Genomic DNA, 26,585 nt, shown 5'->3' on the forward strand with positions numbered 1-26,585 from the left:
TGAGGGGCCATTTCGCTTTTCCAGAGCCTTTGTGCTACCAGTGACGTGGAAGCCCCTATATTTCTGTTAACAGATAAGACGTGACTGGGGACTTACTTTGTTGTTGGTTGAGTTGGAGCTTTTATTGGGAACATTTTACATAATGTTTGGGATCACATTTATCTGGCGTTCTATGCTGAGCACTTATTTTGGGGTTTCCATTTAAATCTCCGAGTGTCATGATTTAGATGAAACCCCCGATGGATCCATTCACTATAATGAGGCAGCAGAGTTACTCTGGACTCCGTCTGGCCTCTGTTCAGCGGTGTCCTTCTTTTCAGATGTGCACAAAACTGTGGCCGATACCACTTTTATGCAGTACTAAAAAGATGGACACCACCGGATCACTGGTCAGACGGCATCCACAGTGCCTCCATCTGCCTCATTATAGGGGATCTTCTGCCGGGGGTTCTGTTTAAATCGCGTATTTCAGAGATTTACACGGAAACTCCGGTGTAAGTGCTCAGCGCAGAGCGCAGGATAAATGTGCGCTGAGCCTTACTGTGATCTTTGGGAGGCAGAATGAAAAAATCAATAGCAGGTGAAGAATTGGTTTTATTTATTTTTTACACCATTCCTCGTGCTCTATAAATGATTAGGCGACTTTATTCTTCGGGTTGGTGCAATTACAGTGATACCAGATTTATATCGGGTTTTTATGTTGGGCTGCTGTCACACAATAAAAGACGCTTTTTATTGCAAAAAGCATCACCACATTTTGAGAGCTATAATTTTCCATATTTTGGCCCAAAGAGTCATTTGAGGGCTTTTCATTTACGGGACAATTTGACGTTTTTATTGGTACACTTTTCAGGCACATGACATTTTTTAATTGCTTTCTATTCCGACTTTTAGGAAGACGGAATGAACAAAAAACAGCAATTCGGGATTTTTTTTTTTTGGGGGGGGGGGGGGGGGCGGGACTATGCCTTTCCGTGTGTGGTAAAATTGATAAGGAAGCTTTATTCTTCGGGTCAGTACGATTACAGCGATACCTCATCTATACTTTTGTTATGTTTTGCCGCTTTTACACAATAAAAACTACTTTATAGACAAAACAATTATTTTTGCATCGCTTTATTCAGAGAGTTATAACTTTATTTTTTCTGCTGATGGGGCTGTATGGCGGCTTGTTTTTTGTGGGACAAGATGACGTTTTCAGCATTACCATGATTATTAATGCTCTTCTTTTTGATTGTGTTTTATTTCACTTATTGTTCGGCAGTATGATGATAAAGGATTGTGTTTTGCCTTGGTTTTTTTTTTTTTTTTGGGGTGTTCACTAAAGGGGTTAACAAGTGTGACAGTTTTATAGGTCGGGTCGTTGCGGATGCGGTGATTCCAGATGTGTACTTCTATTGTTTTATATCTTTTTCATTCAAATATTTATTTATGGTTACAGTATCTTTTTATTTTATTTTTGTTTGTTTTTTTTAAATATCTTTACAATTATTTACTCTCCCCGCTCCAATCTGTCCTGAATGCTGCAGCCAGGATCATATTCCTCACCAACCGTTACACCGATGCCTCTCCCTTGTGCCAGTCATTACACTGGCTACCCATCCACTCCAGAATCCAGTACAAAACTACTACCCTTATCCACAAAGCACTCCATGGCTCAGCACCACCCTACATCTCCTTCCTGGTATCAGTCTACCACCCTACCCGTGCCCTCCGCTCCGCTAATGACCTCAGGTTAGCATCCTCAATAATCAGAACCTCCCACTCCCGTCTCCAAGACTTTACACGTGCTGCGCCGATTCTTTGGAATTCACTACCTAGGTTAATACGATTAATCCCCAATCCCCACAGTTTTAAGCGTACCCTAAAAACTCATTTGTTCAGACTGGCCTACCGCCTCAATGCATTAACCTAACGATCCCTGTGTGGCCTATTTATAAAAAAAAAAAAAAAAAAAAGGTTCCTCGCATCATGTTCTCATACACTTTATGCAGTATTAGCCCTCTGTGTCTGTACTGCTACATACTTAGGCAGATAACTGGTTCATGCAGCTTTACATGAACACCTGAGCCTTACACTATGGCCGGTCCGAATAACTAAAGCAATTGTTATCATCCACCTCTCGTGTCTCCCCTTTTCCTCATAGTTTGTAAGCTTGCGAGCAGGGCCCTCACTCCTCCTGGTATCTGTATTGAACTATATTTCTGTTATGCTGTAATGTCTATTGTCTGTACAATTCCCGTCTATAATTTGTAAAGCGCTGCGGAATATGTTGGCGCTATATAAATAAAAATTATTATTATATATATTATTATAATTATTTAAAACAATTTTGTACTTTTTTTTTTTTTTCAAACTTTGTCCCACTATGGGACTATCATTTTTTGCAGGCTGTTCTCCTGTATAGTATGGGGATGCAGCATCATCCCCATGCTATGCAAACTGTCAGCTCTGCACGGACAGGGAAACTAGCTCATCGTGCACTGCGAATCAGCAACTTTTCTAGCTTTGGTCACCCATATGGTGATTATGGGTGCAATCGGGACCCCGCGTCATGCCGCGGGGTCTCCTATCCAAAGGCAAATGGGCTGTTGGCCCTCTGCTGGCTCCCGGAATGCTGCGATCTCGTTTAATCAAAGCATTTCGGGGGCTAAAATGCTGGGAGTGGTGCAGGACCGCTCCTGGCACTTAGTGTCAGCTGACATCCAGCGGTGATCACCGGCACACCATCCGTGTGCAAGGACGATCGAGCGGACGTAATAATCCGTCCTTGGTCAGAAAGACCCAGGTCACAAGGACAGATTAGTACGTCTGATGTCAGAAAGGGGTTAAAGGAAAGGGTGCGGACGATCACTGCATGACAAGTGCATTACATTTTATGACTGCATCAGTGTTGTCAGTCTGCGCTATCTCTATTGTTTCTGATAAACTGAACTAAAAATCAGACATCCTCCAGGGGCAAAACCCAATCTAACAGCAGAATAGTGACTGTAGCTCTGGAGGATAAGACATGACTGATCAATAGAATAGTGGCTGCAACTCTGGAGGTGACTGGAGGATAAGACATGATGGAGTAATGAAATAGATTGCAGCTCTGGAGGTGACTGGAGGATAAGACATGATGGAACAATGGAATAGTGACTGCAGCTCCACAGGATAAGACCTGATGTAACAGCAAAATAGTGAGTGCAGCTCAGGATATGACTGGATGATAAGACACGCTGTAACAGCAGAATAGTGACTGCAGCTCTGGAAGAGATCTGGATAGTCAAGTAATGCAAATACCTCTGTAAGCTACATACTGACATAATACTGAAACTCCTTAAGTGACATTTATATGTGAGATGTGGGCGTCCTGCAATATAATGCTCCCCCCTCTCTTCAGGTGGCACCGCCGATGTGGTCATGGATTCTGGTAGAAACTCCGACTGTGTCGAACAATTGGCTTTTAAGTACATGGTAAGTGTAAGGTGAGCTTCATGGTAGGAGCTTGAAGGATTATCATCTGTTGCATAAAAGTAAGGCTCCCAAATGATCTGGAATTAAATTTAAAATTGTCTAACTGCAGCCACCACTAGAGGGAGCTCACTGCATACTTGTTACACATTATACTCAATTATACAATGGTATGCACTGTGCTTCACATTGTGGATGGTGTCTGTATAAATCTGTATGTAGTGCGCTCCCCCTAGTGGTAGCTGTATAAATCTGTATGCAGTGAGCTCCACATGGTGGTGTCTACATAAATCTGTATGCAGTGAGCTCCACATGGTGGTGTCTACATAAATCTGTATGTAGTGAGCTCCCCCTAGTGGTGGCTGTATAAATCTATATGTAGTGAGCTTCCTCTAGTGGCATCTGTATAAATCTGTTTGTAGTAAGCTCCCTCTAGTGGTGTCTGTATAAATCTGAATGCACTGAGTTCGACCTATTTGTGTCTGTATGCACTGAACTCCACCTAGTGGCATCTGTTTAACCCCTTTCTGCCAGCTGACGGAATAGTACGTCAGCTGTCAGATCCCCTGCTTTGAGGTGGGCTCCGGCGGTGAGCCCACCTCAAAGCTACGACATGTCAGCTGTTTTGTACAGCTGACATGTGCGCGCAATGAGCGCGAGCAGAATCGCGATCCGCCCGCGCCCATTAACTAGTTAAATGCCGCCGTCAAGCGCTGACAGCGGCATTTAACTAGTGCTCCTGGCCGCGCGGCTGGAGGTGCTCGCACTGCTGACCCCCGTCACATGATCGGGGGTCAGCAGTGCATTGCCATAACAACCAGAGGTCTCCTTGAGACCTCTATGGTTGTTGATGGCCGATTGCTTTGAGCGCCACCCTGTGGTTGACGTTCAAAGCAACCCTGCATTTCTGCTACATAGAGGTGATCTGTGCATCACCTCTGTGTAGCAGAGGCGATGGAGTTGTGCATGCTTCTAGCCTCCTATGGAGGCTATTGAAGCATGCCAAAATTAAAAAAAAAAAAAAAAGTGATTAAAAATATAAAAAAAATATATAAACGTTCAAATCACCCCCCTTTCGCCCCAATCAAAATAAAACAAAAAAAAAATCAAACATACACATATTTGGTATCGCCGCGTTCAGAATCGCCCGATCTATCAATAAAAACAAAGAATTAACCTGACCGCTAAATGGCGTAGTGAGAAAAAAAATCAAAACGCCAAAATTACGTTTTTTTGGTCGCCGTGACATTGCATTAAAATGCAATAACGGGCGATCAAAAGAACGTATCTACACCAAAACGGTATCATTAAAAACGCCAGCTTGGCACGCAAAAAATAAGCCCTCACCTGACCCCAAATCACGAAAATTGGAGACGCTACGGGTATCGGAAAATCGCGCAATTTTTTGTTTTTTTAATTTATTTATTTTTTTAAGCAAACTTTGGAATTTTTTTTCACCACTTAGATAAAAAATAGCCTAGACATGTTAGGTGTCTATGAACTCGTAATGACCTGGAGAATCATAATGGCAGGTTAGTTTCAGCATTTAGTGAACTTAGCAAAAAAGCCAAACAAAAAACAAGTGAGATTGCACTTTTTTTGCAATTTCATCACACTTGGAATTTTTTTCCCGTTTTCTGTTACATGGCATGGTAAAACCAATGGTATCATTCAAAAGTAAATCTCGTCCCGCAAAAAATAAGCCCTCACATGGCCGTATTGACCGAAAAATAAAAGTTATGGCTCTGGGAAGGAGGGGAGCAAAAAACGAAAATGAAAAAGCGGAAAAAGCTCCGTGGGTGAAGGGGTTAAAGCGAACCTGTCACCCCCAAAATCGATGGTGAGGTAAGCTCACAGTCATCAGGGGCTTATCTACAGCATTCTGTAATGCTGTAGATAAGCCCCCGATGTTACCTGGAAGAAAGGAAAAAGACGTTAGATTATACTCACCCAGGGGCGGTCCCGCTGCGGTCTGGTCAAATGGGTGTCTCAGGTCCGCTCCGGCGCCTCCCATCTAAATTCCATGACGTCCTCTTCTGGTCTTCACGCCGCGGCTCAGGCGCAGGCGCTGGGCCTCTCTGACCTTTCCGGCGCCTGCGCACTGCAGTACTTTCCTCTGCCCTCAACAGGGCAGAAAAAGTACGCCTGCGCCAGAGCCGTAGCGTGAAGACCAGAAGAGGACGTCATGGAATGAAGATGGGAGGCGCTGTACCGGACCTGAGACACCCATCGGAGCAGGACCTCCCCCGGGTGAGTATAATCTAACGTCTTTTTCTCCTCTTTCAGGATACATCGGGGGCTTATCTACAGCATTACAGAATGCTGTAGATAAGCTCCTGATGATGGTGAGCTTACCTCACCATCGATTTTGGGTGTGACAGGTTCCCTTTAAGTCTGTATGTAGTGAGCTCCCTCTAGTGGTGGCTGTATACATCTGTACGTTGAGAGCTCCACCTAGTGGTGTCTGTATGAATCTGTAGCAATGAGCTCCCCCTAGTGGGCTCTGTATAAATCTGTAGAGAGTGAATGAGAAAGTTTAAATATCCTTGTAATGGTATGGATTAACCTCCAAAAGAGTGTATATGAATATTAAAGACTTGCTATGTCAAAAGGTACAAAATTATTTTTATTAATCAATGAATACACATAGACAAGACGATACTAGTGTGAACAAATCCATTCACCAAAATTGCAGGAGTGCAGCCATGGAGCAACGAGGGGCATACAGTATAAGCTGACAAGTGGAAAATATTTATATCACAGTACATGTTGCTGAATGCAGAAATATATACATGTGCTAAGGTTAACCACAAAAAAATCCTTAAATGGGAAAAGAGGATGTATCATGATGTTTAGCAAATTCCATTCCTTATCATTGTAACCTGGTCAGTGTATAGGTATCGTGATATTGCCAAACATATATTCAATAATTATAAAGTGCCACATGTGCATGTAATGGGATAATATAAGGGCGTCTTACCCATAATTAGTATGCCAAGCAGTTGCGCCAAACCCTCGACCTGCGTTTCGCTGTTGCTTCTTCGAGGGGCAGTCTGTATAAATCTGTAGCACTGAGCTCCACCCAGTGGTGGCTGTATAAATCTGTGTGCGCTGAGCTCCACCTAGTGAGATATCTATAAATCGATATGTATTGAGGTTTACCCAGTGGTGGCTGTAAATCTGTATGTACTGATCTCCCTCGAGTGCTGGCTGTATAAATCTGCATATAGTGAGCTCCCTCTAGTGGTGGTTGTATATATCTGTAAGTAGTGAGCTTCCTCTAGAGGTGACTTTATAAATCTACATGTAGTGAGCTCCCCTAGTTGTAGCTGCATATTCGGTATGTAGTGAGCTCACTCTAGTGGTGACTGTATATATCTGCATGCAGTGAGTTTTGCCTAGTGGTGTCTGTATAAATCTGTAGCACTGAGCTCCAGCTAGTGGTGTCTGTATAAATCTGTAGCACTGAGCTCCAGCTAGTGGTGGCTATATACATCTGTATCCACTGAGCTCCACCTAGTGGTTGCCGTACAAATCCGTTTGTAATGAGGTTCCCTCAGTGGTGGCCGTAAATCTGTATGTAGTGAGCTCCCTCTAGTGGTGGCTGTATATATCTGTATGTAGTGAGCTCCCTCTAGTGGTGGCTGTAGAAATCCTTATGCACTGTGCTCCCTCTAGTGGTGGCTGCAATTTTAAAAGAATCACATAAATAACCAGCAATTGTCTGGCCCTATTTACTTTGGAGTGAAAAGATATTGCTGTACAGTAGGAAAGTTTGTCTTTGCAAAAATTTCCACTCTGCATTTGTGCAAGATCTCATGTTATCTGGAACCGAACAGCAAGCTCCTATTGACTGATCTGTTTTTTTGTATGCTTAGTACTGTTAGTGCTGTGGTAAATCGTGGGTGGGTCTGATTGGCTCATTAATACCCCTCCTTAGCATGGCTCATGAATATATTTATGAACCGAGGTTTGAGGCTATAAACTGAAGTACAATCTAACGGCAACAGCTTACATACTTGAGGATTCCAGCTACAAACCAAAGGTCTAGCTGAAAGCCTCACGTTTCAGCAGGTCACATACAAGCTTGCTGATAGTTTCTACCTAATAGACAAAGGTGGATCTTCATGTTAAAGCCTCACATTTAGCATGTAACTAACATGCTTGCTGATGGCTTCCATATAGTAACCAATAGTGTAATCCTATGTTAAAGCCTCTGACCATGTTTTATCGCGTTATACCAAGATGTGTGATTTTTTTTTTTTTTTTGGTAAATAATCAGTTTATTTTATGTCTTAAGAGGAAATGTAAAGTGGAATCCAGCACAGACTCCGAATCCGACAACAATAATGACGAGGTACGGGGGCGCTGCGTTATCGCTCGCCCTAGTGTTGTCATATGGATGATACAATATACTGTGATGTCAGAGGATTGACGTGGCTGTGGCTATGGACAGATGAGCTGCGATTGGCTGACATATAAGTAAAAAATGACAGCAACCATTGTATGATCCTAATGGGGACGTCATCGGGTCTATAGATTCACTGAGTGCTGAGTCTAGTGACCATGCGGATACTTCGCTGTACAGCTCCGCACCCGGTCCTAGACCGAATTACTGGTGACACAATGGGTCTCATCTTTAATGTTTTGAGTTTTCTTTTTTCTAATATTTAGGGATTTGGAATCGAAGTGTCAATTCCAACATTTCCTGTAGATGTGAAGAGCATGGATTTCCAGAAATTGCAGGTACGGATAGTGAGTGCAGTACAGGATCTGTAATGTATGTACACAGTGACTGCACCAGCAGAATAGTGAGTTCAGCTCTGGGGTATAATACAGATTGAAACTCAGGATCAGTAATGTAATGTATGTACCCAGTGACTGCACCAGCAGAATAGTGAGTGCGAGCTCTGGGGTATAATACAGGATGTAACTCAGGATCAGTAATGTATGTACACAGTGACTCCACCAGCAGAATAGTGAGTGTGTCTCTGAAGTATAATGCAATATGATGAAAGTCTTTATTCAAGTAAAAAGAAATCCAAATCCCCCTTAAAACATAAACTACCTGTGGTTTATCACATCTCTGGGAAGTTGAGTTCAAATTTCCTAGCCACACCCAGGCCTGATTACTGCCACACCTGTTCTCAATCAAGACATCACTTAAAGGGAACCTGTCACCTGAATTTGGCGGGACTGGTTTGCGGTCATATGGGCGGGGTTTTCGGGTGTTTGATTCACCCTTTCTTTACCCGCTGGCTGCATGCTGGCCTCAATATTGGGTTGAAGTTTATGTTTTGTCCACCGAAGTACACGCCTGCGCAAGGCAAGATTGCCTTGCGCAGACGTGTACTTCAGAGAACACAGCATGAATTTCAACCCAATATTGCAGCCAGCATGCCACCTGCGGGTAAGTAAAGGGTGAATCAAACACCCGAAAACTCCGCCCATATGACCGCAAACCTGTCCCGCCAAATTCAGGTGACAGGTTCCCTTTAAAGAGGACCTGCCTGACAAAGTGAAGTAGACCAAAAGTTCCTCAAGAGCTAGACAGCATGCCACGATGCAAAGAAATTCTGGAACAATTGAGAAACAAAGTAATCAAGATTTATCAGTGTGGACAAGGTTATAAAGCCATTTCTATATCTTTGGGACTCGAGTGAGCCACAGTGAGAGCCATTATACACAAATGGCCAAAACATGGAACAGTGGTGAACCTTCCTAGTAGTGGCCAACAGCCCAAAATTCCCCCAAGAGCACAGGGTTAACTCATTCAAGAGGTTCCAAAAGACCCCACAACAACATCCAAAGAACTGCAGCCACTAAACTTCTATCTCTCACTTCCTCCTTCGGCCTCACTCAATGGTCTTCTGCAGCCACCCACAAAGATGGCAACACACTGGAACTCATCTTCACCCGCCTCTGCTCTCTATCTAACCTCTCTAACTCACCTCTTCCTCTCTCTGACCACAACCTTCTCACATTCTCTTCCCTCTCCATTCCATGTCTATAATCCCCACCCCACAAACTTTCACACCCTCGCAGAAATCTTAGACATCTTGACCTACTCATTCTCTGAATCCCTCCTCCCTCTCACAGATATACGTTCCTTACACAATGCGGATGATGCTGCCGCTCTATATAACACTACAATAGCTGTAGCTTTGGAATCTGCTGCCCCAGTTACACATACCAATGCTCGCAAAATCAACAGACAGCCCTGGCACACCAGCCTGACCAAGGAACCGAGGCGAGCTTCCAGGGTTGCTGAGCGCAGATGGAAAAGATTCCACTCCAATGAGCACTTCATGGCATTCAAACAGTCCCTCACTACTTTGAAGACCACACTCGCCACAGCTAAACAAACCTACTTCTCATCTCTCATATCCTCCCTGTATCACAACCCTAAACAGTTATTCAACACCTTCAATTTTCTCCTCCGTCCCCCAGCACCTCCTCCCTCCCCACTCATCTCAGCTGAAGACTTTCCCTCATTTTTCAAGCAGAAGATTGATCACATCAGAGGCAGTTTTGGTCAACAATCCCCAGAGCCCTTCCTCACGACTTCCCAGCCCTCCACCTCCAAAACCAACTTCTCCACCATTATAGAAGATCGACTCTCCACTCTACTCTCAAGATCACATCTCACTACCTGTGCACTTGACCCGATCCCATCCCACTTTATCCCAAACCTTACCACAGCCTTCATCCCAACCCTAAGGGTATGTTTCCACCTTCAGGATGGCCGGCGGTATCGTCGGAGCGGCTTTGCCGCTCTGCGGTAAGCCCCGCCCCCTTCTGGGACGCGATGATGCCGGATGTGTTCATAGCACACATCCGGGATCATCGCATCCCATGCATAGGGCCCTGTGCTATATCTTGCGGCGACGCAGCGTCGCCGCAAGATATACGGACATGCTGCGATCTGAAAAGACGCGCAGCATGTCCGGAGTCGCCGGGCCGCCGCGTGCGTGTTACCACGCATAGTGGAGACGGGATTTCATTCAATCCCCTCCACTATGCTGTAACATCTGGACGATGCGTGTCTGACGCTGCGGCTCTATGCAGCGTCAGACACGCAGCGTTTCCTGCACGTGGAAACATACCCTTACCCATCTCTTCAACCTATCACTAATAACTGGTGTTTTCCCTTCAAGCTTTAAACATGCCTCCATCACACCTATCCTCAAAAAGCCCTCTTGACCCATCCTCTGTATCTAGCTATCGCCCTATATCACTTCTCCCCTATGCCTCCAAGCTACTGGAACAACACGTCTACCTTGAACTGTCCTCCCATCTATCTTCTTGCTCCCTCTTTGACCGCTTACAATCTGACTTCCGGTCACACACCACCTCCACACCTCGCCCCCTATCTGTCGGAGTCCCACAAGGTTCAGTCCTAGGGCTCCTGCTCTTCTCCATTTACACTTTTGGCCTGGGACAGCTCATAGAATCTCATGGCTTTCAGTATCACCTCTATGCTGATGACACACAGATCTACATCTCTGGACCAGAATCCCTCGATGTCTGTCCACTATTTCATCCTTCTTCTCCACTAGATTTCTGAAACTTAACATGCACAAAACAGAATTCATCATCTTTTCCCCCATCTCACGTGACCCCCCCCCCAACGAATCTATCCATTACAGTAAATGGCTGCCCACTCTCCCCAGTCCCACAAGCTCGCTGCCTCGGGGTAATCCTTGATGCTGTCTCTCCTTCAAACCACATATCCAAGCCCTTTCCACTTCCTGCCGACTTCAACTCAAAAATATTTCACGAATCCGTTCATTCCTCAACCAAGAATCTGCAAAAACCCTAGTCCATGCCCTCATCATCTCTCGCCTTGACTACTGCAACCTCCTGCTCTGCGGCCTCCCCGCGAACACTCTTGCACCCCTCCAATCTCTTCTAAACTCTGCTGCCCGACTAATCCACCTGTCCCCCCGCTATTCCCCAGCTTCTCCCCTCTGTAAATCCCTTCATTGCCTCCCCATTGCCCAGAGACTCCAGTACAAAACCCTAACCATGACGTACAAAGCCATCCACAACCTGTCTCCTCCATACATCTGTGACCTCGTCTCCCGGTACTTACCTACACGCAACCTCCGATCTTCACAAGACCTCCTTCTCTACTCCCCTCTTATCTCCTCTTCCCACAATCGTATACAAGATTTCTCCCGCGTATCACCCCTACTCTGGAACCCTCTACCCCAACATATCAGACTCTCGCCTACCATTGAAACCTTCAAAAAGAACCTGAAGACCCACCTCTTCCGGCAAGCATATAACCTGCAGTAACCACCGATCGACCAAACCGCTGCATGACCAGCTCTACCCTCGCCTACTATATTCTCACCCATCCCTTGTAGATTGTGAGCCTTCGCGGGCAGGGTCCTCTCTCCTCCTGTACCAGTTATGACTTGTATTGTTCAAGATTATTGTACTTGTTTTTATTATGTATACCCCTCGTCACATGTAAAGCGCCATGGAATAAATGGTGCTATAACAATAAATAATAACTGCAGACCTCACTTTCCTCCTTTTTAAGGTCAGTGTTCATTCCACCATAAGAAAAAGACTGGGCAGAAATGGCCTGCATGGCAGAGTCCACGACGAAAACCACTGCTGAGAAATAAGAACATAAAGGCTCATCTCAGTTTAGCCAGAAAACATCTTGATGATCGCCAAGACTTCTGGGAGAATACTCTGTGGACTGACGAGACAAATGTTGAGCTTTTTGGTATATGTCCCATTTTATCTGGCATAGAAGTACCACAGCACTTCACAAAAGAAACACTGTACCAACAGTAAAAAAAAAAAAAAAAAAGCGGTCCATGCTCAGAAACCCTCTAACGTGGCTGAATTACAACAATTCTACAAAAATGAGTGGCCAAACTTCCTCCAGAGCGTGTAAAAGACTCATTGTCAGTTATCGCAGACACTTGATTGCAGTTGTTCATGTGAATGGTGACCGAACCAGTTATTAGGTTTAGGGGGGAAATCACTTTTTCACACAGGGCCTTGGAGGTTTGGATTTCTTTTCATTTGAATAATAAAGACCTTTATTTATAAACTGCATTTTGTCACTACTTGTGTTAACTTTGTCTAATATTAACATTTGTTTGATGATCTGAAACATATGTGTGACAGACATGCAAAATAATAGGAAAGCAGGAAGGGGCAAAGACTCTCACACCAATGTATTTGCATAGATACTACACCCAGCAGGATAGTGAGTGCAGCTCTGAAGTATAATACAGGAGGTAACTCGGGGTCAGTAATGTATGTACACAGTGACTGCACCAGCAGAATAGTGAGTGCAGCTCTGGAGTATAATACAGGAGGTAACTCAGGGTCAGTAATGTAATGTATGTACACAGTGACTGCACCAGCAGAATAGTGAGTGGAGCTCAGCCTCTGGGGTATAATACAGGATGTAACTTAGGATCTGTACTCATCCTAAGTGACTGCATCAGCAGCTCTGCTACATCTGCCACTTTCTTCCAGTTCTTGGACCCCTATGATGGAGACTCTGAGGACACCATACAATCTTCCAGCAGTGAATGTGACCAGAAATGTGCACGTGGTGGCGACCCGGATCCCTCTACGCTCAGGGATGATTCTATGAGTGTGGTCTACGGATTGATCCCCACTGGTGACACAGAAGGAGAATGTTGGGGCCACGTGCCCTGTACTGACCCCATGGAGAGGATGAAGACCTCCTGGCAAAGTCTCGATCTGTCTGAGAGACCTGACAATAGCGTGGTGAGCGTCCACACATGTTGTGACCTGGATATGGACTCCGATATGGTGTCCGAAGATGCCAGTGTCTCCTCTGGCCGTTTCCTCCTTTTCGGTCTGGACTCTAGGGTGGAGACGTCACCGCTTTCTCCAACCAACCTGATGTCCGAAGAGAACAGTGACTTCAGTATATTGGGCGCCTCGCTGATGAAACGTAAATGGATAAGAACAGAGGGCGAGAAGGCAAGGAGGAAGAAGCCGCGCGTCTCTGGATATATGGTAGGCTGAAAAGTTGTAGTCCCCTCCTGTGTGAATATTTCTGCTTCTCTCCTCTGTTACTACTTTCACCATCTCCATTAGTGAGGAAGCCAGAGCAGAGGCATCACAGCACCACCCTTGTCCATAGGCTGAGTCTGGTATTACATCTCTGCCCTGTTTAGGGCAATACCAGACAAGAGGACAATGTTCTTCTCCAAAGTGTGGCTCTCCACCTGCAGCTAAACTACAATTCCCAGCTTACCTGGGGATCTCTGTGCATGTTAGGAGTTGTGGTTTATCAGTTGGCGAGCCACCCTTCCTTTGCTATAGCTAATCTTCCTCCACTCCCGATTATTTTCTTTCCCCCACCAGACGTAAATGCTGTGACCGGTGAGAAGACTCCAATGGACAAGAGTGTATGACTTCTTCATGGGTTTCCCTAATGGGACTGAGCCTGGCTGGAAGGACTGAAGTTCTACAGAGTCCTCGGCTGCTCCTGTGTGAACGCCGCCCTGCCCATATGGATCTTTATCATTCTACTTTGGTGTTTTGAACAGAATTTGAGGAGTTAATTAATGGGGATAGGTAATAACTATATGGTGAGATTGTTTTGTGGGATCTGTAGCACTATAATCACTTTACATCCTTAAGTTGATAGAACATATACAACTGTGAGAATGTTTTTTTTATTTTCAAACTTCCATCATTATAAAAAAAAAGCTTGTTGGTCTTCTACATTCTCTCTGCATCACTGTACAGGGCAGACTGCCTTAGCTGGCCTCCGTCTCCCCACTGTACGGAGCAGACTGCCTTAGCTGGCCTCCTTCTCCCCACTGTACAGGGCAGACTGCCTTAGCTGGCCTACGTCTCCCCACTGTACGGAGCAGACTGCCTTAGCTGGCCTCCGTCTCCCCACTGTACGGGGCAGACTGCCTTAGCCGGCCTCCGTCTCCCCACTGTACGGGGCAGACTGTTAGCCGGCCTCCGTCTCCCCACTCTACGGGGAAGACTGCCTTAGCCGGCCTCCGTCTCCCCACTCTACGGGGAAGACTGCCTTAGCCGGCCTCCGTCTCCCCACTCTACGGGGCAGACTGCCTTAGCCGGCCTCCGTCTCCCCACTCTACGGGGCAGACTGCCTTAGCCGGCCTCCGTCTCCCCACTCTACGGGGCAGACTGCCTTAGCCGGCCTTCGTCTCACCACTGTACGGGGCAGATTGCATTAGCTGGCCTCCGTCTCCCTCAATGTACGGGGCAGACTGGCTTAGCCGGCCTCCATGAATTCCTGAGGGTCTGTAAAATTTAGCTCTTCTCCTGAACAATCTTGTTTTTTATGTATAACCACATCAAAATTTAAATTATGGCTAGGTTCACACTGCGTTAGTGGGTGTCCGCTGACGGAATCCGTTACTTAGCGGCACTAACGCTATGTAATGGTTCCGTTAGCGCACCCATTGACCGCGATTATGTAGCGCATTATTGGCATGCGTTAGTGATGTGCCGTTATTTTGTGACGGACCCTCGAACGCTGTCTGCAGCGTTTTTGGGTCCGTTCCCGCTAGCGCAGATAGAGTATCTGCGCTAGCGCGATCGCATAACGCGATCCCTTTTTGGCAATTGCTTTAACGCAGTCCGTTAGCGTATGCGCTAAACGGGCTGCACTAACGCAATGTGAACCTAGCCTAAATAAAATCCCCTTAGATGGTTCAGGAGAAGACAAATAAGTGTTACAGACCAAAGATGAGAACTCTGATTACTCATTCTGCAGACTTCTAGGTAGTGTGATAACTTATCTGTGAGCTCCTTCTCTGATCTGTGCCCTTATCTCCCTCCTGAGCCGTCTTCCCAAAACTCTTATGACAAGATAATTTTATTTAGATGTCATAAATCGGCTTAGAAGATGGTTCTGGAGAAGAGAGATAAGATTTATGGTAAGTTCAAATAAGCTCCACTGATGTGTGTGCTTGGTACAGCGATAGAGGCTGTAGAATTTGAACCGTCCCAAAAAATTTTATGAAATTTGAAAAGTTTTGAATCTGTCCAGTTACGGGCCGCGAGTTGCATTACTAGGCATAACCCATGGACACGGGTCGCTCTGGTTCTCTATCTGATCTGATCACCAAATCACTGAAAGGGGCTGGGGGGGGGGTTTCTTGTAGTCTTCTTTTTGGGAACAATATGGGTGGAAAGATTATGGTTCTGAATGAAGAGATTTATGATTTGTGTGCACTTTACGGCAGAATATAATATACATGCAAGTCTTGTATTGGAGTGCCCCTGTAAGGTCTTTAAAAAAAACAAACCAGAGGCCGGGGCTTTGACAGCCATTGTCATACTTTGAATAATTAAAGGTTAAGTAATCAACGCTGCGTTTTGTTTTTTTTCTATTAGGCATGAATTAATGAATTTGGGACAAGGCTTGAATGAGTTGTCCAAAATTTTGCAAACTGTATTTATATCAGATGCAACCCATGGACAGGGTGGAGCTGTTTAGAAGAAGCAATGTTTTACTCCTCCTTTTATAAGGTTTGCAAATCATCATCCATCTTCCTCATTATTCATCAATCATTATTGATTTATAATCATTTAATTTTTTTTTTAGTCTGCCATTCTTCTTATTTTAACACTTTGTCCCTTTCTAGAGCAAAATGTTCCTAGGTGTAAAGGTACCGTCACATTTAGCGACGCTGCAGCGATCTAGACAACGAACCCGATCGCTGCAGCGTCGCTGTGTGGTCGCTGGAGAGCTGTCACACAGACAGCTCTCCAGCGACCAACTATGCGAAGTCCCCTGGTAACCAGGGTAAACATCGGGTTACTAAGCGCAGGGCCGCGCTTAGTAACCCGATGTTTACCATGGTTACCAGCGTAAACGTAAAAAAACAAACAAACACTACATACTTACATTCCGGTGTCTGTCCCCCGACGCTGTGCTTCTCTGCACTGACTGAGCGCCAGCCGGAAAGCACAGCAGTGAAGTCACCGCTGTACTCTGCTTTCCGGTCGGCGCTTACACAGTGCAGAGAAGCACAGCGCCGGGGACAGACACCGAAATGTACAGTGCCTACAAGTAGTATTCAACCCCCTGCAGATTTAGCAGGTTTAATAAGATGCAAATAAGTTAGAGCCTTCAAACAAGAGCAGGATTTATTAACAGATGCATAAATCTTACAAACCAAAAAGTTTTGTTGCTCAGTTAAATTTTTATAAATTTTAAACATAAAAGTGTGGGTCAATTATTATTCAACCCATAGGTTTAATATTTTGTGGAATAACCTTTGTTTGCAATTACAGCTAATAATCGTCTTTTATAAGACCTGATCAGGCCGGCACAGGTCTCTGGAGTTATCTTGGCCCACTCCTCCATGCAGATCTTCTCCAAGTTATCTAGGTTCTTTGGGTGTCTCATGTGGACTTTAATCTTGAGCTCCTTCCACAAGTTTTCAAATGGGTTAAGGTCAGGAGACTGACTAGGCCACTGCAACACCTTGATTTTTTGCTTCTTGAACCAGGCCTTGGTTTTCTTCGCTGTGTGCTTTGGGTCGTTGTCTTGTTGGAAGATGAAATGACGACCCATCTTAAGATCCTTGATGGAGGAGCGGAGGTTCTTGGCCAAAATCTCCAGGTAGGCCGTACTATTCATCTTCCCATGGATGCGGACCAGATGGCCAGGCCCCTTGGCTGAGAAACAGCCCCACAGCATGATGCTGCCACCACCATGCTTTACTGTAGGGATGGTATTCTTGGGGTCGTATGCAGTGCCATCCAGTCTCCAAACATCACGTGTGTGGTTGGCATCAAAGATCTCGATCTTGGTCTCATCAGACCAGAGAACCTTGAACCAGTCAGTCTAAGTCTCCAAGTGATCATGAGCAAACTGTAGACGAGCCTTGACATGACGCTTTGAAAGTAAAGGTACCTTACGGGCTCGTCTGGAACGGAGACCATTGCGGTGGTCACTGCCATGAGATCTTCCCGGAGCTCCTTCCTTGTTGTCTTTGGGTTAGCCTTGACTCTTCGGACAAGCTTGGCCTCGGCACGGGAGGAAACTTTCAAAGGCTGTCCAGGCCGTGGAAGGCTAACAGTAGTTCCATAAGCCTACCACTTCCGGATGATGCTCCCAACAGTGGAGACAGGTAGGCCCAACTCCTTGGAAAGGGTTTTGTACCCCTTGCCAGCCTTGTGACCCTCCACGATCTTGTCTCTGATGGCCTTGGAATGCTCCTTTGTCTTTCCCATGTTGACCATGTATGAGTGCTGTTCACAAGTTTGGGGAGGGTCTTAAATAGTCAGAAAAGGCTGGAAAAAGAGATAATTAATCCAAACATGAGAAGCTCATTGTTCTTTGTGCCTGAACTACTTCTTAATACTTTAGGGGAACCAAACAGAATTCTGGTGGGTTGAGGGGTTGAATAATAAATGACCCTCTGAAAAGACTTTTCACAATTTAAAAAAAAAAAATAAACAAAGAAATAACATTCTTTTTTGCTGCAGTGCATTTCACACTTCCAGGCTGATCTACAGTCCAAATGTCACAATGCCAAGTTAATTCCAAATGTGTAAACCTGCTAAATCTGCAGGGGGTTGAATACTACTTGTAGGCACTGTAAAGGTACCTTCACACATAACGATATTGTTAACGATATCGTTGCTATTTGTGACTTAGCAACGATATCGTTAATGAAATCGTTCTGTGTGACAGCGACCAACGATCAGGCCCCTGCTGGGAGATCTGTCATGATCCCAATGGCAGGGGATCACTAAAGGACAAGCACAGATACAAACAAGCTCTAGGGCGATGGAACCTGAGCTGACCGCGACCCTGAACCTAACACACAAATAAAAGTAGCCGGGGAACGTGCCTACGATGATCCTAGACGTCTCGCTCCAGCCGAAGATCTAACTTCCCCTATTAGAAGAAACACAGACCTCTCTTGCCTCCAGAGAAATCCCCCACAGAAATAGCAGCCCCCCACATATGACGGTGAAATGAGAGGAAAGCACATACGCAGTATGAAAACAGTTTCAGCAAAATGAGGCCCGCTAAAGCTAGATAGCAGAGGATACAAAAGTGAACTGCGCGGTCAGCGAAAAACCCTTCAAAAAACCATCCTGAAATTACTTGAACTCATGTGCCAACTCATGGCACATGAGGAGCAATTTCAGCCCACTAGAGCAACCAGCAGCAAGAATCACATATCTGCAGGCTGGACTAAAAACCAAATAAAGCAAAACACCAAAACAGGAAAATCCAAACTTAGCTTGACCAGAAGGTTCTAGGAGCAGGGAGCAGAGGCAACAAGACACACTGGATACATTGATAACCGGCGAGGAAATGCCAGCAAAGCCAGGTTAAATAGGAAACTCCCATATGCTGATGGAACAGGTGGAACCCAGAAACCCAGGAAAGACAAGTCACCCAGCACCATCAGTAACCACCAGAGGGAGCCCAAAAACAGAACTCACAACAGTACCCCCCCCTTGAGGAGGGGTCACCGAACCCTCACGAGAACCACCAGGGCGACCAGGATGAGCCCTATGAAAAGCGCGAACCAAATCATCAGCATGAACATCCGAGGCAACCACCCAAGAATTATCCTCCTGACCATAACCCTTCCACTTGACCAAATACTGGAGTTTCCGTCTGGAAACACGAGAATCCAAGATCTTCTCCACAACATACTCCAATTCTCCCTCCACCAGCACCGGAGCAGGAGGCTCAAGCGAAGGAACAACAGGTACCTCATACTTCCGCAACAACGACCGATGGAACACATTATGAATAGCAAACGATGCCGGGAGATCCAAACGAAACGACACAGGGTTAAGAATTTCCAAGATCCTATAGGGACCGATGAACCGAGGCTTGAACTTAGGAGAAGAGACCTTCATAGGAACAAAACGAGAAGACAACCACACCAAGTCACCAACAAGAAGTCGAGGACCCACGCGGCGACGGCGATTAGCAAACTGCTGAGCCTTCTCCTGGGACAACTTCAAATTGTCCACCACATGACTCCAAATCCGATGCAACCTATCCACCACCATGTCCACTCCAGGACAATCAGAAGGTTCCACCTGACCAGAGGAAAAACGAGGATGAAACCCCGAATTACAAAGGAAAGGAGAAACCAAGGTAGCAGAACTAGCCCGATTATTAAGGGCAAACTCGGCCAGCGGCAAAAAGTCATCCTGATCAGCAGAAACAAAACACCTTAAATAAGTTTCCAAGGTCTGATTAGTTCGTTCAGTCTGGCCATTCGTCTGAGGATGGAATGCAGACGAAAAGGACAAATCAATGCCCATCTTAGCACAGAACGTCCGCCAAAATCTAGACACAAACTGGGATCCCCTGTCAGAAACGATGTTCTCAGGAATCCCATGCAAACGAACCACATTCTGAAAAAAACAGAGGGACCAACTCAGAGGAGGAAGGCAACTTAGGCAAGGGTACCAGATGAACCATTTTAGAAAAGCGATCACACACAACCCAGATGACGGACATTTTTTGAGAGACAGGGAGATCCGAAATAAAGTCCATGGAAATGTGCGTCCAAGGCCTCTTCGGGATAGGCAAAGGTGACAACAATCCACTGGCCCGAGAACAGCAAGGCTTAGCCCGAGCACAAACCTCACAAGACTGCACAAAAGAACGCACATCCCTCGACAAGGAAGGCCACCAAAAAGACCTGGCCACCAAGTCTCTAGTACCAAATATTCCAGGATGACCTGCCAACGCAGAAGAATGGACCTCGGAGATGACTCTACTGGTCCAATTATCCGGAACAAACAGTCTCTCAGGCGGACAACGATCAGGTTTACCCACCTGAAACTCCTGCAAAGCACGTCGCAAGTCTGGGGAGACAGCAGACAAAATCACCCCATCCCTAAGGATACCAGAGGGCTCAGAATTTCCAAGGGAGTCAGGCACAAAACTAGAAAGAGCATCCGCCTTCACATTCTTTGAACCTGGCAGGTATGAAACCACAAAATTGAAACGAGAGAAAAACAGTGACCAACGAGCCTGTCTAGGATTCAGACGCCTGGCAGACTCAAGGTAAATCAAATTTTTGTGATCAGTCAAGACCACCACACGATGTCTAGCACCCTCTAGCCAATGACGCCACTCCTCAAATGCCCACTTCATGGCCAAAAGTTCCCGATTACCAACATCATAATTCCGCTCAGCCGGCGAAAACTTTCTAGAAAAAAACGCGCATGGCTTCATCACTGAGCCATCGGAGCTTCTCTGTGACAAAACCGCCCCCGCTCCAATCGCGGAAGCATCAACCTCAACCTGAAAAGGGAGCGAAACATCTGGCTGACGCAACACAGGAGCAGAAGAAAACCGGCGCTTAAGTTCCTGAAAGGCCTCCACAGCCGCAGGAGACCAATTAGCAACATCAGCACCCTTCTTAGTCAAATCCGTCAAAGGCTTAACAACACTAGAAAAATTAGTTATAAAACGACGATAGAAATTAGCAAAGCCCAAGAACTTCTGTAGACTCTTAAGAGATGTAGGCTGCGTCCAGTCACAAATAGCCTGAACCTTGACGGGATCCATCTCAATAGTAGAAGGGGAAAAAATATACCCCAAGAAAGAAATCTTCTGGACTCCAAAGAGACCCTTTGAGCCTTTTACAAACAAGGAATTGGCCCGCAGGACCTGAAACACCTTCCTGACCTGCTGAACATGGGACTCCCAGTCATCAGAAAAAACCAAAATATCATCCAAATACACAATCATAAATTTATCCAGATATTCACGGAAAATATCGTGCATAAAGGACTGGAAGACTGAAGGAGCATTAGAAAGTCCAAAAGGCATTACCAAATACTCAAAATGGCCCTCAGGCGTATTAAATGCGGTTTTCCACTCATCACCTTGCTTTATTCGTATAAGATTATACGCACCCCGAAGATCAATCTTAGTGAACCATTTAGCCCCCTTAATGCGAGCAAACAAATCAGTCAACAATGGCAAAGGATACTGATATTTTACGGTAATCTTATTCAAAAGACGATAATCTATACAAGGCCTCAAGGAACCATCTTTTTTGGCCACGAAAAAAAAACCTGCTCCCAAAGGGGACAAAGATGGACGGATATGTCCCTTTTCCAAGGACTCCTTAACATAATCCCGCATAGCAGTATGCTCTGGCACTGACAGATTGAACAAACGACCTTTAGGAAATTTACTGCCTGGAATTAAATTCATAGCACAATCGCAATCCCTGTGAGGAGGAAGCGAACTGAGCTTAGGCTCCTCAAAAACATCCCGATAGTCAGACAAAAACACAGGAATCTCAGAAGGAGTAGATGAAGCGATAGAAATCGGAGGTGCATCATCATGAACCCCCTGACAACCCCAGCTTAACACAGACATTGATTTCCAGTCAAGGACTGGATTATGAGTTTGTAACCATGGCAGACCAAGCACTAAGACATCATGTAAATTATACAGTACCAGGAAGCGAATCACCTCCTGATGAACGGGAGTCATACGCATGGTCACTTGTGTCCAGTACTGAGGTTTATTCATAGCCAAAGGTGTAGAGTCAATTCCTTTCAAAGGAATAGGGACTTCCAGAGGCTCCAGACTAAACCCACAGCGATTGGCAAATGACCAATCCATAAGACTCAGGGCAGCGCCTGAATCCACATAGGCATAGACGGAAATGGATGATAATGAACAAATCAGAGTCACAGACAGAATGAACTTAGACTGTAAAGTACTAATGGCAACAGACTTATCAACCTTTTTTGTGCGTTCAGAGCATGCTGATATAACATGAGCCGAATCACCACAACAAAAGCACAACCCTTTTTTCCGCCTATACTTTTGCCGTTCACTTCTGGACTGAATTCTATCACATTGCATTATCTCAGGTGACGGTTCAGACGACACCGCCAAATGATGCACAGGTTTGCGCTCCCGTAAACGCCGATCAATCTGAACAGCCATAGTCATAGACTCATTCAGACCAGCAGGCGCAGGGAACCCCACCATAACATCTTTAATGGCCTCAGAAAGGCCATCTCTAAACTTTGCAGCCAGAGCGCACTCATTCCACTGAGTAAGCACCGACGACTTCCGAAATTTTTGACAATAAATTTCTGCTTCATCTTGCCCCTGAGAGAGGGCCAACAAAGCTTTTTCAGCCTGAATCTCTTGGTTAGGTTCCTCATAGAGCAAACCCAATGCCAGAAAAAACGCATCCGCATTAAGCAACGCAGGGTCCCCTGGTGCCAATGCAAATGCCCAATCCTGAGGGTCACCCCGCAGGAAAGATATAATTATCTTGACTTGCTGAGCAGGGTCTCCAGAGGAGCGAGATTTCAAAGAAAGAAACAACTTGCAATTGTTCCTAAAATTCAGAAAACGAGATCTATCTCCAGAAAAAAACTCTGGGACAGGAATTCTAGGTTCAGACATAGGAGCATGTACAACAAAATCCTGTATATTTTGAACCTTAGTGGCAAGATTATTCAGGCTGGAAGCCAAACTCTGGACGTCCATGATAAACAGCTGGGATCAGAGCCATTCAAAGATTAAGAGGAGGAGGAAGTAGCCAGACTGCAATAAGGCTAGGCAGCAAACTCTGAGGGAAAGAGAAAGAGAAAAAAAAAAAAAAAAAAAAAACTTCCTCAGACTACTTACCGTATATACTCGAGTATAAGCCGACCCGAGTATAAGCCGACCCCCCTAATTTTGCCACAAAAAACTGGGAAAACTTATTGACTCGAGTATAAGCCTAGGGTGGAAATGCAGCATTTACCGGTGAATTTCAAAAATAAAAATAGATCATTATTTCCCCATAGCTGTGCCATATAGTGCTCTGCACCGTTCATATTTCCCCATAGGTGTGAACCATATAGTGCTCTGCACCGTTCATTGTGCCCCCTAGCTGTGCCATATACGGTGCTCTGCACCGTTCATTGTGCCCCATAGATGTGCCATATACGGTGCTCTGCACCGTTCACTGTGCCCCATAGCTGTGCTGTGCCATATACGGTGCTCTGCACCGTTCACTGTGCCCCATAGCTGTGCCATATACGGTGCTCTGCACCGTTCACTGTGCCCCATAGCTGTGCTGTGCCATATACGGTGCTCTGCACCGTTCACTGTGCCCCATAGCTGTGCCATATACAGTGCTCTGCACCGTTCACTGTGCCCCATAGCTGTGCCATATACGGTGCTCTGCACCGTTCACTGTGCCCCCTAGCTGTGCCATATACGGTGCTCTGCACCGTTCACTGTGCCCCATAGCTGTGCCATATACGGTGCTCTGCACCGTTCACTGTGCCCCATAGCTGTGCTGTGCCATATACGGTGCTCTGCACCGTTCACTGTGCCCCATAGCTGTGCTGTGCTATATACGGTGCTCTGCACCGTTCACTGTGCCCCATAGCTGTGCTGTGCTATATACGGTGCTCTGCACCGTTCACTGTGCCCCATACATAGCTGTGCTGTGCCATATACGGTGCTCTGCACCGTTCACTGTGCCCCATAGCTGTGCTGTGCCATATACGGTGCTCTGCACCGTTCACTGTGCCCCATAGATGTTCCACATAAATTTGTGCCGCCGCTGCCGCAATAAAGAAAAAAAAAACACATACTCACCTCCCTTGATTGCAGCTCCCGGCGTCTCGTTCCGGCGCCTCCATCTTCCCGGCGTCTCTGCTCTGACTGATCAGGCAGAGGGCGCCGCGCACACTATATGCGTCATCGCGCCCTCTGCCTGAACAGTCAGAGAGCAGAGACGCCGGGAAGATGGAGGCGCCGGCCGGGAAGATGGATCGGCGCCCGGCGGCTGGAACGAGGACAGGTGAATATGCTATACTCACCTAGTCCTGGCGATCCTCGCGCTGTCCCCTCCTGTCTTCGGTGCCGCAGCTTCTTTCTCTATCAGCGGTCACCGGCACCGCTGATTAGAGAAATGAATAAGCGGCTCCGCCCCTATGGGAGGTGGAGCCGCTTATTCATTTCTGTAATGAGCGGTCCCACGTGACCGCTGAAGAGAGGAAGAAACTGCAGCGCCGAAGCCCGTGGGACGGCAGGGACAGCGCGAGGATCGCTGGGACTAGGTAAGTATACCCCAGCGCCCTCAGCCCCTCACCTGCCGACCCCACCGCTACCGTGACTCGAGTATAAGCCGAGGGGGGCACTTTCAGCCCAAAAATTTGGGCTGAAAATCTCGGCTTATACTCGAGTATATACGGTATCCTCCTACTTCAGCCAATACAATTAACACTTTGTTGGCCGGTTATACTGTCATGATCCCAATGGCAGGGGATCACTAAAGGACAAGCACAGATACAAACAAGCTCTAGGGCGATGGAACCTGAGCTGACCGCGACCCTGAACCTAACACACAAATAAAAGTAGCCGGGGAACGTGCCTACGATGATCCTAGACGTCTCGCTCCAGCCGAAGATCTAACTTCCCCTATTAGAAGAAACACAGACCTCTCTTGCCTCCAGAGAAATCCCCCACAGAAATAGCAGCCCCCCACATATAATGACGGTGAAATGAGAGGAAAGCACATACGCAGTATGAAAACAGTTTCAGCAAAATGAGGCCCGCTAAAGCTAGATAGCAGAGGATACAAAAGTGAACTGCGCGGTCAGCGAAAAACCCTTCAAAAAACCATCCTGAAATTACTTGAACTCATGTGCCAACTCATGGCACATGAGGAGCAATTTCAGCCCACTAGAGCAACCAGCAGCAAGAATCACATATCTGCAGGCTGGACTAAAAACCAAATAAAGCAAAACACCAAAACAGGAAAATCCAAACTTAGCTTGACCAGAAGGTTCTAGGAGCAGGGAGCAGAGGTAACAAGACACACTGGATACATTGATAACCGGCGAGGAAATGCCAGCAAAGCCAGGTTAAATAGGAAACTCCCATATGCTGATGGAACAGGTGGAACCCAGAAACCCAGGAAAGACAAGTCACCCAGCACCATCAGTAACCACCAGAGGGAGCCCAAAAACAGAACTCACAACAGAGATCGTTGGTCGCTGAATAAAGTCCAGAACTTTATTTGGTCGCTGGACTCCCTGGAGACATCGCTGGATCGGCGTGTGTGACACCGATCCAGCGATGTCTTCACTGGTAACCAGGGTAAACATCGGGTAACTAAGCGCAACTAAGCGCAGGGCCGCGCTTAGTAACCCGATGTTTACCCTGGTTACCATGCTAAAAGTAAAAAAAAACAAACAGTACATACTTACCTACCGCTGTCTGTCCCCCGGCACTGTGCTCTGCTCTCCTCCTGCACTGGCTGTGAGCCGGAAAGCAGAGCGGTGACGTCACCGCTCTGCTTTCCGGCTCACAGACAGTACAGGAGGAGAGCAGAGAAGCAGAGCGCACCGCTGGAGGACAGACAGCGGTAAAAAGTATGTAGTGTTTGTTTTTTTTACTTTTAGCATGGTATCCAGGGTAAACATCGGGTTACTAAGCGCGGCCCTGCGCTTAGTTACCCGATGTTTACCTTGGTTACCGGCATCGTTGGTCGCTGGAGAGCGGTCTGTGTGACAGCTCTCCAGCGACCAAACAGCGACGCTGCAGCGATCCGGATCGTTGTCGGTATCGCTGCAGCGTCGCTTAATGTGAAGGGGCCTTAAGTATGTAGTGTTTGTTTTTTTTACGTTTACGCTGGTAACCAGGGTAAACATCGGGTTACTAAGCGCGGCCCTGCACTTAGTAACCCGATGTTTACCCTGGTTACCAGTGAAGACATCTCTGAATCGGCGTCACACACGTGACAAAATAAAGTTCTGGTCTTTCTGCTCCGACCAACGATGGCACAGCAGGATCCAGATCGCTGCTGCCTGTCAAACTCAACGATATCGCTAGCCAGGACGCTGCAACGTCACGGATCGCTAGCGATATCGTTCAGTGTGAAGGTACCTTCTGGGAGAGGCCTGAGTGCACGTGCGCAAATGTTGCAACTTTTCAAAGTCACAATTGATCATGCTGCAAACATCTGAAAGCCACAAACCATTTACACAATGAATAATATAAAAAAAAATGGAAAAAGCAAGCAAACATACAAAATAGACTGCTAAAAAAAAGCCGCAGATTAAAAAAATGTGGTGCAAACAAAGTCAGGCCAAAAACG

At 46.2% G+C, this 26,585-nt stretch overlaps 1 protein-coding gene across 3 annotated transcripts; it reads left to right on the forward strand.

Moving 5' to 3' along the window:
• Window positions 1-3,389: 3,389 nt before the first annotated feature.
• On the forward strand, window positions 3,390-15,583 carry LOC138658134 (uncharacterized). Of its 3 annotated transcripts, none has more exons than XM_069745673.1 (4): window positions 3,390-3,459; window positions 8,131-8,202; window positions 12,967-13,479; window positions 13,831-15,583. In XM_069745673.1, exons 1-4 carry the CDS (start codon window positions 3,406-3,408, stop codon window positions 13,834-13,836), a joined length of 645 nt encoding a protein of 214 aa, XP_069601774.1. In that variant the 5' UTR covers window positions 3,390-3,405; the 3' UTR covers window positions 13,837-15,583. The 3 variants fall into 3 exon arrangements, 2 of the variants coding, with proteins under 2 accessions (XP_069601774.1, XP_069601773.1); XM_069745672.1 differs by lacking the exon at window positions 3,390-3,459 and adding an exon at window positions 6,167-7,813; XR_011317355.1 differs by lacking the exons at window positions 12,967-13,479; window positions 13,831-15,583 and adding an exon at window positions 12,008-12,530 and having other exon boundaries at window positions 3,399-3,459.
• The last annotated feature ends 11,002 nt before the right edge of the window (window positions 15,584-26,585 follow it).

The sequence above is a fragment of the Ranitomeya imitator genome, chromosome 1 (genome assembly GCF_032444005.1).
Source record: "Ranitomeya imitator isolate aRanImi1 chromosome 1, aRanImi1.pri, whole genome shotgun sequence".
NCBI classification, from domain to species: Eukaryota; Metazoa; Chordata; class Amphibia; order Anura; family Dendrobatidae; genus Ranitomeya; species Ranitomeya imitator.